This window comes from Salvia miltiorrhiza, chromosome 1, assembly GCF_028751815.1.
Source record: "Salvia miltiorrhiza cultivar Shanhuang (shh) chromosome 1, IMPLAD_Smil_shh, whole genome shotgun sequence".
Taxonomy (NCBI): domain Eukaryota; kingdom Viridiplantae; phylum Streptophyta; class Magnoliopsida; order Lamiales; family Lamiaceae; genus Salvia; species Salvia miltiorrhiza.
Genome location: NC_080387.1, coordinates 24249716 through 24262751, shown reverse-complemented (window position 1 = coordinate 24262751; position 13036 = coordinate 24249716). Strand labels below are relative to the sequence as shown.

Sequence of the window (13036 nt, the reverse complement as noted above, 5' to 3'; positions counted from 1 at the left end):
GTAGTTTTGTTTAGGGTTAATGTGACTTTTTGGCCTAACATATGCACGTTGTTATGTCCGTGGCCTAACAAAATCCTCTTTAATAATGACTACCTAACTTTCTCTGCTGTATGCAAATGAAGCAAAAGCATACTGCTTAAGTTGTCTATCTAATTGAACTTCCATACCTTGTTTGAACTCTATAGTCTATACTTCTCTTATGATAGGATAACATACCTCTTAATTTTTCTATGCTGTTCTCCATTTTTTGAACTTATCTTTTTGGTATAAAGTTGCTAACATGGTCTTCTTGCCAGATTTGCGGTAATCCTGAATCAGTGAATCTTTTAAGCGAATGGCTTCGTCTTTGGCACACAAGGGGTTCTCAGATCACTAGGGGTTGCACTGATGAAGTAAATTGTACTCCGCGAGATGTTGATTGTGATTATCAGCAAAGTGAATCTGATGATGATGATGATGATGGTGAAGAAAGCTTGAAGAATGTTCTCTTAGTAACTGGACCAGTTGGGGTATGCACTCGATAAACTCAACCTTGACTCCATTATTATGAGTAGTTCTTGTAGTAGATAATTTGGATTCTACTTAATTACTGTACTGTTTCTTAGTTAGGACATGTATAAAAACCTAAATATATTGAGGAAAAAATACTTGAGGCTTGATAAGGTTTGGGAGCCTAGTGAACCAGGTACCGCTGAGCTCAATTTCTATCCCCAGAGCTACTTGAAAAGCTTAAACTCTAATCAATAACTTTTTGAGTTGAGCTTGAGCTTGTTTCTGAACCAATCTTGAGTAGTTTGTTGTTGACCCGTTGACACCCTTGCTTGGGAAGAATTCATGCTTCATTTTTTATTTTATTTTAATTTTTTCCCTCTTAATCTGTTAATATGGTGCTGCACTAGGGGAATAAACAGTAGTCGATGACTAATTTAGATTTAGTTAAAGATAGTCTTCATTCCTACTCTGTGATTACCTTGATGGAGATCTCATATAAAGTTAGCTTTAAGTTCCATCCATCATAGCTTCACAGAAAATGTTATTCTTTTAGTCTTAGTTTCTTCCAGTTAATGAATAACTAATGCGTAAGATAGCCACAAGTCATACTTAAAGAAAGAGAAAATAAAAGTTCCCTTGTTGTTGATCTACATTGCTTGCTTTGTCTTGCAGAGTGGGAAATCTGCTGCCATCTATGCTTGTGCCAGAGATCAAGGATTTCAGATTATTGAGGTACTGCTTATTGGAAAAAAACAATTTGTTAAAGGTTTATGTCATGTGAATTTAATACTGAGCTACACTTTTCATATGATGTCATAATACACATCATAAACAATGCCAGTTGAATGACTTGTTTAAAAAGAGAACACCAGCTTGGTGCCCTGATTTGTTCAACAAAAAAACATTTCAAACACCAATTTCTGATTTATCATGGTTCTAGGAGAAAAAATGTACAAATGTTGCAATGGTCTTACTTCTTCTTCTGCTGTATTCTGGAGTTGTTTTTATGTCAAATAGAAACTCCTTATGGTAACGAATTTGATACCTGAGAGTGAGAAGGCTTTATTCATACCCAGAATGTCACTACAGCCAAACTCTAGTCAATCGGAAAAAGGTACTTTTGATACACATAAGCACTGTAACCACTAACCATGGTAGTTTTCGGCTACAAAGTACAAACTATAAACTGAATGCAACTAGCTGTTGTTTTAGAGATAAAGCGTGCAGATTGGTTTCCATGTCAAAAGCAAAAGGTCCTATATCAATTAATGCACCTTCTTAATTAATAATCCGTGATTTATAACCCTAAAATGGCAATGTGCTGGCTTCTGAAGGGGCATGCTTATTAGTCAAACTTGATTAATTCTGACATTTTTTTTAGTGTGGCTGCACTCGGTGAACAACAAAACTGTAAAGTGCAAGCTTTGTAACATAGTTCTAGAGATTGCATCCCCCCGTTTCAGTGCTCACATGCATCTTTGCCAATATTTATAAATTATCAAGTAGTGTTTATCGTTTAATTCCACGATTGTTCATGAATTTTATTATATAATTTAAAACCAAAGCTAGCTGACAAGTAAAATAATCACTAGATTTACCTGACAATCAAGTATTACATTACTTGAATGCGATTAAGCATCTGAGGACTGCCCACTTAACGAGAGGTCTTTATGTCATAAAATTCTGTATATAGTCCTCATGATTGGCCATATTCTATGTATGTATTAAGCTTAAAAGTTTCAATTCTAATTGGATGCTTGTTCAGACTGTCTGGTTCATGATATAATATATCTATTTCTTTTTTCTTTCTTCCTAGATCAATGCATCAGACTGGCGTAATGGAGCACTAGTGAAGCAAAAGTTCGGGGAGGCTGTTGAATCTCATTGGCTGCAACGGTTTGTCTATAATCAGTTTAGATTTTATATATAGTGCCAAACTTGGAGAAACTGCAATTTTGCACTTGTGTGGATGCCCTTTACTAATGAAACATTGTAAGCATTGCATGATATGTGACAAGAAAAAGTGAAAAATTAGAATCCAATTCAAAGAAAAGATATGGAAAATAAGTACTCTGTAGGAATGGCTGCCCATACAACATTGGCTTTCAGAAGCTAAGCACAAAAGCAGAAAAGGAAAAAAAGGAACAAAGTTAAAGGTCTAGATTGTTTTGAAAAAGAATGTCCATCAATTTACTCCACATGCCACCTCTTCTGCACGCTTCACCATATCACTAAAGTCAGTATCACATGAGCAGCTAATATTCCCCATTTAGTTCTTTGACCCTTCCTGAATTTGGCAACTTATCTTAGGTATCCACCGAATATGTGTCTCAGCTGTGGTTTTAGTTTAATACACATGGTAGGATGTGGCAACTGACCCTTCATGGTGGGGATAAAACAATGTCAGGAAACTGATGAATAGTATTTATAGATTTAGTACTAAATGTGGTCCAAAATTTCCTTAGTTGCACCCTCCTATGTTAAAGCACAGTTCTTCTAGGTTGGACTGACTTACGTGCATGGATAACTTCCATCACCATCTAACTTGGCTACTCAAGAGCCTTCCAAATGCATATTTAAAGGTTACATGCTCAAGATTGAAACTGTATATACATCATTGTTTTGTTGAGCATAATCTGTTTTTCCTTCCTTATTTGACAAGTGAACATGAAATTATCAAGGTCATGAATTTATGTATTTGTAATTTGACTCGTTAAAATGGATTTTATAGGGCTTTGTGGAAGTTATTTGGTTTTTATAACTTGATTAATGTATGTTAAATGCTTATTTTGTTTCAGCACAGTAGAAAATGGAACAAGTACAGAAAATAAATCCCTATCAAAGTTCTTCAAGGCCGTTAATGCTGATATGCAATGCTCCGATGATGAAGTAATTGAACTGATACACTTACCAGATGAGGACTTGAGAGATGTATATTCATCACCTAAGAAATCAGTCTATAAGAGAACTGTTAATTGTCAGAATGAGGTCAAAACCTTGATTCTTTTTGAAGATGTGGATGCTACGATTTGTGAAGATCATGGTTTTATTACTACTATACAACAACTTGCAGTAACTGCCAAAAGGCCCATGATATTGACAAGCAATAGTAAGAACTCATATTAGTATTTTTCATATTTTTTCCCCTCTGGCCGGCCGACTAACATATGTCATCAATTATCAGGTGGCAATCCTGCACTCCCAAAAAGTTTGGACAAGTTGGAGATAAGTTTTTCTCTCCCATCACTTGACGAGCTACTTGGACTTTCCAATATGGTATGAATTTATACTGATTTTATAGTCCAGTCCTGTTTTGTTTATCTCTCATTGACACAGCATTGTGCTGCCATTTTAGATTTGCACTGCAGAAAGAGCTAAAATTCATCCTTACTTGCTTCAAAGATTTGTCGATCATTGTCGAGGAGACATCCGCAGAACTATACTGCTACTCCAGTTCTGGTGTCAGGGTCAAACTCTTAGGACAGGCAAGCTTCATCAACTAGTTTCTGCTTGTTTATTCTTAGCAATAATGTTACCTCTGGCTGAAAGAAAGGGATATAGAAAGTGTATATGCTACTAGGAAACAAAAATGATAAATGAAGACTCCATATTCTCACTTTGTTGAAACTGATCTATCTGTAATCGCTGTATTTATAGGTATGTTATAACTATGTCATATCTTCTACTATACTTTTAGACACTTTGTGGATCACTTTCCAGCTTAACCAAAAATCATTTTCCTCTATAAAGTCAAGAAAAGGATGTATTCTGTACATGAGGCCCATTTGATTTCATATTAAAGTAATAAAATATCAGAAATTCATATTTCTCTTGTCACATAGTATATGAAAATTCATATTAAAGTAATATAAAATATCAGAAATTCATATTTCTATCATATATATGAAAATTCAATTTAACATTCCATGTTGACCTTTAATATTTCTCCACAAGAACCATATTTTCCCAATCTTTTAATGTCTTGGATTGTTACACGTGCAGAGTGCACTGGTATGTTGAAAATTGCTTTATTTTTCATTTTGCAACTATTTGTGTTTGACTCATCTCTCTTGTTCTTTTTTTTTCCCCCCATTCTGAAGGTTTTTATTTTATTTATCCAGGGAATGAACAGCCAACGACATATTGGCCAGTTCCATTTGACCTTGATGCTGGACATCACATATTACCAAAAATAATCCACTGGGGTTGTCCTTCACAGCTCTCTGAGCTTGTGGCAGTGGAGGTTGTTAGGTCTTTGGCTTTGATGGAAGAAACCAAAAGTGTGATGGGTCAAATTAAGGTTGATGAACTAAACTATTATAGCTCCGAAGATATGTGTATGCAGAAAATTGAACAAGACCCTATTGAGGTGAAAAAGGCAACGATGTTAAGCTTGCAGTCACTTGGTGATGCAGAATGTACACCATTTGAGGTTGATCCAGACCTTTTTGATATCTGTTGCTCTCCAGTTGCATTTGCTCAGAAAAATAGCCGGAGAAGGGTCAATACGATCCTTTCCTCAGATTCTGAAGATGAGTTTGCATGTGGAAGCATTCCCCTTGCTTCAGCTGGTGAAGTACATGAGATGAAAAATACTTTTCAATGTCTATCTACTGAAATACATCCTCCCCCAGCCGAGCCAGTCTTTCAATTCAAAGTCAACAAGTTGGAAGAAAGTTGTTCTCAGCTTCCAGAGATTGTTGATAATTCCCTTGTGGAGGATACATGCAGATTACATGACATGTCATTTATGCCAGAATCGACTTTTGTCCCTGAGACGGAGATTATCCAGGAAACGGAATTGTTTTCTACAACAGTAACTTATGGTAATTTTTTCAATGGAGTAGAATCGAATTGGACATTCCCAAACCAAGATTCAATACCCTTCCTCGAAACTGCTGCTGGTTCCCAGTTGTCTAAATCTTTGGATATATTGCAGAGTGACCTGGAAATGGTAGGGAATGATTTTGATGCTGTTACAGCTTCTGGCTGTCAAGAGGAGGTTGGGGATTCTCTTTTAAAATCCGAGTCAGATGTTCCTAGAGGGTTTCAACTGTTTGATGAATGTAGTCGAGTGGATATAGTGAGGAAATTGAAATCTCTAGACTGTGCAGTAGCTGATCAGCCAATTGATATTGTGAAAGAAACATGGAAAAGCCTTCAAAATCAGTCCAAGGATTTCAAAATGTACGTCACTGCAGAAGAGAGAATGGCCTGTCAAGTTTTAATATCTTCACATGGAATAAGTAATTTGATCTCAGACGCTGATTTATTACTTAAAGATTGCCAGACGTTATTATGTGTAAGTATACTATCCATTTGGATGTGTCTTTCTCTATACTATTCAGATGTGCATATTGAAATATAGGTTTATCTTCCACAGGATTCGCTGTGCTCATCAATGATTCCAAGTGAAAAAACACATTCCTATAGTTATTACGATAATCAATTGGAGATGTCATCAACTCTAGCTCAGCATGGAATGTGCTACTACGCTAAAGAAATTGCTTCGTTACAGTCAATAATGGGGTGCCAGAACAATTTGGATCTGGCCTCAGAGATGTTGTCGTCTTCAGCAAATTCAGTTGCATTAGGCAAACTGGCTAGCCAGGGCAGGAGAAAGGCCTACAGATCCAGTACAGAAACGACCAAAAGCTCCAATATTTTAAAAAGGTATGAGATTAAACCCGCAGGATTTCCAATCTCATTCACTTATTCTGTTGTTTTCCTTCTTTAGATAGCACAATGAAAGTAAATAACCAAACTAGTTGTTAGCATAAGATATCTATTCTTGGTGAAATACACCCCAATCCCTTTTTGCTAGTGCTACCAGTATTCCATGATGCAACTAGTTCCAAACTTTTTTCTTTTGAGAAGCAGTGAATCAGACTCAGCCCTTGACGATATACTTCAGACTGTAATTCCCCCAAGATCATACCTAGCTGCTAAGGGTTGTGCATCTCATGAATACATCTCAACATTGAGCCAGATTTCAAGATATGAAACCTCTCGTTTGTCCAACTGTGTCGACAATAATAGAAAGCGAAGAAGGTATGAGCTCTCCGTCAAGATATCTCCTGCAATGCTTGAAAATATATTGATATGCTAGTAACATCATCTTGATTCTCCACAGAGCTCGTGGCCCTCAGAATTATTTGAGCTCTGGTTCGTTAGCAATGTCACCAGAGGAAATATTGTTGCTGGATCGACGTACTAGCTACGGAAAAGTTCCTTGTCCTCCTGGTGATGGAAGTCTCAGATAACAAATCGTAGGCAATTTTTTTTGATTAGTATGCTGATTTCTATGATTATTTACTCTTTTCACAATTATGCTGTAGCCATGGCTTGTTGGAGGAGGTTCATTGATTTTCTGAACCACAAGAGTGCTAATTTTAGGTAAAGTTTTTTTGTCTTCTTGAGTTGGAACATTAGGTAAAGGTGTAGCATTTTAAAAGGTATAAATTTTATTTTGATGTAATTCTTCAATTCGTGTTCAATTAAAAATAAAAGTCATTTATTCAATATGCTTCAAGATCTTTCTTGTTCTAGTCCATGATCATTCTTATGTTTAACTGATATTGGGTATTACTTTAAATGATCAAATTTTGTGTTATGCATTGTATTAATAAGTCCAAGAGTAGGCACATCGGTGTATCTCATGACTTTTGTTTTTGGAATTAGTGTTACACTTGGATATTAAAATATTTTAATATTATGACTTCTCAATCTTCACTAATAGTCATCCTTTCTCTATTGGAGAATATCCATATATTTTGATATTCCATAATGTGGAGTCAAAAAATGTAACAACTAATCACCATATGAAGCTGCTCATAATATTCGTTTCAGAAAATAGTCTTATACACCGTGTATGTTTTGTAGATTTCACAATTTGAAGCATGAAAAATTGTAAAACTAAGTATTTGGATGCAAATTTTAAATTCATTTCAAAAGGACAGTCTTCAATTGTGACATTGCTCTAACCTCAAAATAAAAATAAAAATCATTACACTGCTCTATGTGCATGAAGTATTAGTCCACTATATTATTGTGTGGTTTTTTCACACAAGAATGAGAAAATAATTTTGCACAGACGAGATTGAATTCAAAACTTTTTACAAATAAGAGTCATTGTGTGTCTTAACTTTGAGCTAGGCCTCATTGCATATTAATCCCCTATATAAATACATTGTACTATTATTAATATAATAAATTAAATGTTTGTTACTAGTCTGGGTGCATGGGAGTCGGTGCTGAACACTAATTCGTCTTTACATGCAACTCAACGTTCAGATTCAGAAATTTCAAAGTTAAGACCAATTATAGTTGGGGAAATATTATATTAATGTTTTAAGCTCTGAATATTTCTGGCTTCAGTAAATGATATTCCCAAGGAAATGAAACTGTGTCTGAAAACATCACTGTTTGGTGGGGCTTTATTAGAAATATTGAATAATGTGGGTTTTCTTACAAGATAAACTCTTGGATTCAAGAATTATTGGCAGTTGGTTTTTTAGTTTACCAACACAATCAACTTTGACTATGTGTTCAAACACACACACACACACACTTGTTCACAGCACTAAGGCCAACATGCAAACTCAAATCTTGTTTCTCCATTTGCTTTGTAATTTTATTTAATCATCTATTTAATATGTTGTTTCTTGGTATTATAAATTGCAGTGTAACTTTGATTGAATTTGTGCCATGGTTTTAACTTCTAGGAGATGCATTGACCTATATTTTAATGATTTTTAATGCATATCCCATATATCTGTGTGTGATTCCTCAAATCCTCGATCTAACATGAACAAAAAAGGCTAAATAATTCAATATGTCCTAACTATCACACTTTTAATTTATTAATTATGTTTTAACCTATCGAATTTGATTGATTAATAACAAATTATACGAAATTATGCAAATCTATTCTGAGACAAAATTGTGTACCTGGAAGTATGTAGAATCCTTGTGAATTTGACATGTCTCAATGTGGAAATACATGGATAAAAATTAACTTTTATTATCGTGTAAGTTCATAACAATATCGCGTTTTAAGGCTGAATTTTTATCGCGTTTTAAGGCTGAATTTTTTCTTAAAAAATAAAAAATTGAATTTATGTCACATGTATTTTCACCTCAAATTTGCAATAATTGTAATAAGCTTTCGTCAATAGAAAATTTTACGGTGATAAATTTGCTTAGTTTTCTAGAATTTGGTACTAATTAGTAAAAATTAACAGTTCATGTATAATTGAAGAATGAACGGTAGTTTGATATTTAAATTATGAGGTGGTTTTGGGTACAACTGGGTGTACCGTACAATCGGGTTGCGCCTTTATTTAGACCCTAATTCGCACTCTGATCCGAACTCGTATCCTGATCCGAACTTTATAAATAACGCTATTCAGAGTGCGAATCAACCCGATTATTTGTACCCAAGTTTTTGTGCTAAATTATTTGGGCTAAACAAGTTCTAACAAGTAATTAATACTCCACAAACCCAATCCCGCGAAAATGTGTAGCCCTAAATATCATTTTTGAAGAAAATACTCGTGTTTTGTCGTTATTATTATTAGTGAAAATTTTAATTCTCTCATTCTGGATTACTCCCTCCGTCCACCAATTCAAGGCCTACTTGCCTTTTTTGGACGTCCACAAAAACAAGGCCTACCTATTTTTGGCAAGTTTTTATTCATTATTTAATCAAAAAAGTCAAAGATTCTTTACAAAAAAGTGGGACCATTTCTCCACTCAACTAATAAAAATACACTTTTTCTTAAAAAGTGGGACCCTTTCTCCACTCAACTAATAAAAATACACTTTTTCTTAAAACCCGTGTTTTTTCCCCTAGGCCTTTAATTGGTGGACGGAGGGAGTATTATTCTTAGCTCGTGACAAAAATATAAATCTTGAACTAAAAAAAATGATAAAAATATAAATAAATGAAAATGATAATTGAAGGTCAAAATAGTAAATGAGTGGATGACAGAATGACCGGCGAATTAAACGGGAGCAATTATTTTGCTGAAAGACTTTCCTTCCTTCTCTGACGTGAAAACTCCAAAGTGGGCCCCATGTTTCGCATTTCAATATTCATTTTCTCCAATCACATTTCAATAAAAATATATTTCAATTTTTTTTCATTTTCCTATGTGATTTTACTATTTTTTTTTCATGTGATAAACTCACTGTTTGTAAATCAGATGCGACTGGTTCAGATTTATAGAAACGTTAATAGAATTCGAATTTGAAAGGAATTAAGAATTTATGCATATCTTGGAGACTCATGTTATATGTATCTCTCATATTAAGGATCGAGTGATTGTGTAAAGTTATAGTGTTCTTTAATATCCATGTCAAGTACGAACATAAATTAAGTTAGTAAAAATTTCATGCAATGTCGTTTGTTATTATATTTATATTTTGGTATCATAAATGTTAATCAATACTTATGTCTACATTGAATTTCACCTAATTCATATCATCTTTAGTAAGAGAGGAATAATATAGCTCGATAGCATTTGAGTTGGCCCCAAATATTTGTTTATTTTATCATTCATTTATGCAAATGTACCAAATCTAGTTTCGTTGCTCAATCTTTCTTGAATATCTTAGTGTTATAAACTCCTCTTTATTTATTTTTAGATGAGATCAACTCATAGTTAATACTTGTACATAAATTACGAAGATTGATATATTTTATATTTGAATTTATAGCCTTTCTTTACCCGAAGTAGTCGACGTGAAAGTTAAGGTGAGGGTTAAAAGTTTTGCCCAAAATATGAAGAGGTGAAATAATTAGGGCAGTGGTAAATTTTGGTCAGAAAGAAATACCGTAAATGGAAACTATGATAAGGCAAAATTACCATAAATCATGATTCTCATTGTCCACCTTTTTATGCTCACTATTCAATTATTAATATTATTACTATATTCACATTCCATTTCATAATTAGTAGTGTCGTTAAAAATATGTGATGCAAAGATAATAAATTCATACATTATTAATTTTACTTGAAAATGGGAACACTGGACTTTATACGCACAGTTCTCCAAGGGGCTTATTTGTCTCCATTTTTCTTGCATACAAATATACACACATAATGAGTTTATTCATATTATCTATCCAAGTAATTTACCAGGAAGAAAAAAAAAAAGCACCGGTAAGATAGTAACTTAGAAATGGGAACTGAAATGTAGCATTAAAATTATAGTAGATGATCTAGACATAAGATTCGGATTAATATAAAAAAAAAATTCATACGATGGTATGTCAGGATAAATTTTTATCACACTGATCCAGAATATTCTAATATACCCAGCATTAAGATCTGCATTTTCCTGATATATATAAAAAAAAAAGTTAAATTGTTTAACTATATAAATTGCAATTTTATTAGAAAGTAGGAAAAGGTTAAATTGTTTAACTAACTAGGTAAGAAAAGAAGAGGAAAAAAAAACCATTTTATCCACCATCCAGCCAATGGTACAATACAACTGGAAATTCCACAAAAGAATAAAGAAAGAAAGAGAATTTGACAAAAAATAGAAAGAGCATTAAAGTTGGTAATAAAATAATCCACCAAAAACCTGACTTCTTCATTGAATTTGTTTACTATTTCCTGCCACATAGTGTGAGGCCACAAGCAGCAATAGTTTATTGTGACCTTAATCAAATAAACATAACACTTTAAATAATACCATCACCCCCTCCCATCTCTTGCTCCCCATATTGTCCCTTTCCTCTCTCACCAAACACACACACACACACACACACACAGTGTGAGAGCATAGTACTACTTCATGCATTGACCTATATATAGTTAAAGAAAGTAGCAGAGTTGAGGTGGTGAAGTGAGAGAGAGAGAGATGGAGAGGTCAGATTCATTTCTCAGGCAGCTAAGCAGCAAGGAAGGTTGGAAATCAGCATCAAAGAGGTGGGGTGGGGGTGGGGGTGGGGGTGGGGGGTGGAAGCAGGTGGAGGGGATGTATGGTGAGATGATGATGAAGAAGAGAGTGATGGTGGTGGTGGATCAGTCCTCACATTCCAAGCATGCGATGATGTGGGCTCTCACTCATGTCACTAACAAGGCTGACATTCTCACTCTTCTTCACATTGTTTCTTCCTCCTCTCACTCTGCTTCCTCTTCTCACCTTGCTTCCTCACTCGCTTCTCTCTGCAACGCTTGCAAGCCTCAGGTTTCCAACTTCTCTTTCTTTCATTTATGCAAAATCCCTTTCTTCATTTGCTTCTCTTGAGGTTTTAGGCTTCTTGATTAATTTGGTTCTTTTCCCTTCTCTCTCTGTCTCTGTAATCTGCACATTTGTTTGTTTTCTTGAGTGTTTTTTAGCAGCCAACTATGTTTGTTTATTAGTGCATCTGTCAAGTGTGTGAAAAAGTTAGTGATGATGGATTCTCTTTCTAGTATTTTTTTTTCTTATATTTTTGCATTGAAAATGTGTGAATGAGATGTAAGTTGATGGGGACTGAAGGTTGAAGTAGAAGCACTAGCCATTCAAGGACCAAAGATGGAGACAGTGATGAGCCAAGTGAAGAAGCTTGAGGTCTCTGTTCTTGTCTTGGGACAGAAGCACCCCTCCCCATTCCTCAACTGGGTCAGTATACTCCACACTCCAAAGTGAGAGAGAGAGCGACGAGAGACGAGGAGGAGAGAGGATGACGAGAGAGGAGAGAGAGGGAGGAGAGAGAGAGAGAGAAATATTGATGTTCTGTTGCAAAATGTGAGCTTGTTTGTGAGGAGCAGTTGCAAGATGAATTTGTGGAGAAGAAATGCATCAACCATTTGGAATAATGCCTAACAATTGATGTGGAAAAAGCGAGCAATGGAGTCAGTGAGTTACTCATTCAGCACAACAGATGCACAAGACTTTTGGCGCTCTTGGCTTAAGAACTATTTATACTATTATTCACTACAAAAATAATCTTGAAAAACCAATTCTCCACTTCATGTCTATAATCTTAGACCTATAAAATCATCTACATATGCATCTTTGCAAGAAGCATCTATGTCATTAATGACAATTTCATATAAAACGCAAAAACAAATAGGCTCTTCTCATTACCAAAAAACATGTGTGCTATTAGATATCTGGTTCTCTTACATTAGCCGTTTCATACAAGAATAAATATTCATCGATCAGCATTGGTTAAAATAATAAGGCTGTAATATGTGTGTATAATATATATATAATATCTGTTAAAATGGGAGGGGCAATGATGAGCAAGAGTCATACTTTGTCGTCCAATTTGTCACTGACCAACGGAGCAGCTCCGTTTTGCTCCGTGGTGTACGAGGCGTGGCAGGGGGCCCTGGGGCTTGGTTTGAGAGCATCTGCCTCACGTACCCGTAGAAGGTCACCCGACGAGTGTCACCCCGCATCCGATGGCGTTCATGACGGAGATTGGATTCCGGAATGAGCCAAGAACATGTAAACGCAACTGCGACCTGATGAGTGAAGGAAATCAGATTTCAGCAATAAATATGTAACCAGAGGATTTCAACATGTAGGTAGTTTTCAT

General features: G+C 35.1%; 2 protein-coding genes across 4 annotated transcripts; both read left to right on the top strand.

Annotated features, from left to right (window-relative positions):
- The first annotated feature begins 195 nt into the window (after positions 1–195).
- Positions 196–7014, top strand: LOC131007115 (uncharacterized). Of its 3 annotated transcripts, none has more exons than XM_057934269.1 (10): positions 196–509; positions 1165–1224; positions 2309–2388; positions 3296–3601; positions 3677–3768; positions 3848–3977; positions 4614–5794; positions 5876–6165; positions 6370–6543; positions 6626–7014. In XM_057934269.1, exons 4-10 carry the CDS (start codon positions 3361–3363, stop codon positions 6753–6755), a joined length of 2238 nt encoding a protein of 745 aa, XP_057790252.1. In that variant the 5' UTR covers positions 196–509; positions 1165–1224; positions 2309–2388; positions 3296–3360; the 3' UTR covers positions 6756–7014. The 3 variants fall into 3 exon arrangements, with proteins under 3 accessions (XP_057790252.1, XP_057790251.1, XP_057790253.1); XM_057934268.1 differs by having other exon boundaries at positions 3291–3601; XM_057934270.1 differs by having other exon boundaries at positions 197–509; positions 3291–3601; positions 6373–6543.
- Positions 7015–10026: 3012 nt separating this feature from the next.
- LOC131003854 (uncharacterized) lies at positions 10027–12308 on the top strand. The gene is made up of 3 exons (XM_057930438.1): positions 10027–11694; positions 11989–12111; positions 12261–12308. The coding sequence occupies exons 1-3, from the start codon at positions 11365–11367 to the stop codon at positions 12306–12308; spliced, it is 501 nt and encodes a 166-aa protein (XP_057786421.1). The 5' UTR covers positions 10027–11364.
- The last annotated feature ends 728 nt before the right edge of the window (positions 12309–13036 follow it).

What these genes read in the sequence shown, in the direction of transcription:
- LOC131007115 (XM_057934269.1), top strand. Translation starts at nt 3,361, where the DNA reads ATGCAATGCTCCGATGATGAAGTAATTGAACTGATACACTTACCAGAT. An exon ending in CATGATATTGACAAGCAATA is followed by an intron (nt 3,602 to 3,676) that starts GTAAGAACTCAT and finishes ATCAATTATCAG; the next exon opens with GTGGCAATCCTGCACTCCCA. An exon ending in TACTTGGACTTTCCAATATG is followed by an intron (nt 3,769 to 3,847) that starts GTATGAATTTAT and finishes CTGCCATTTTAG; the next exon opens with ATTTGCACTGCAGAAAGAGC.
- LOC131003854 (XM_057930438.1), top strand. Translation starts at nt 11,365, where the DNA reads ATGGAGAGGTCAGATTCATTTCTCAGGCAGCTAAGCAGCAAGGAAGGT. An exon ending in GCAACGCTTGCAAGCCTCAG is followed by an intron (nt 11,695 to 11,988) that starts GTTTCCAACTTC and finishes TGGGGACTGAAG; the next exon opens with GTTGAAGTAGAAGCACTAGC. An exon ending in CCTCCCCATTCCTCAACTGG is followed by an intron (nt 12,112 to 12,260) that starts GTCAGTATACTC and finishes TGTGAGGAGCAG; the next exon opens with TTGCAAGATGAATTTGTGGA.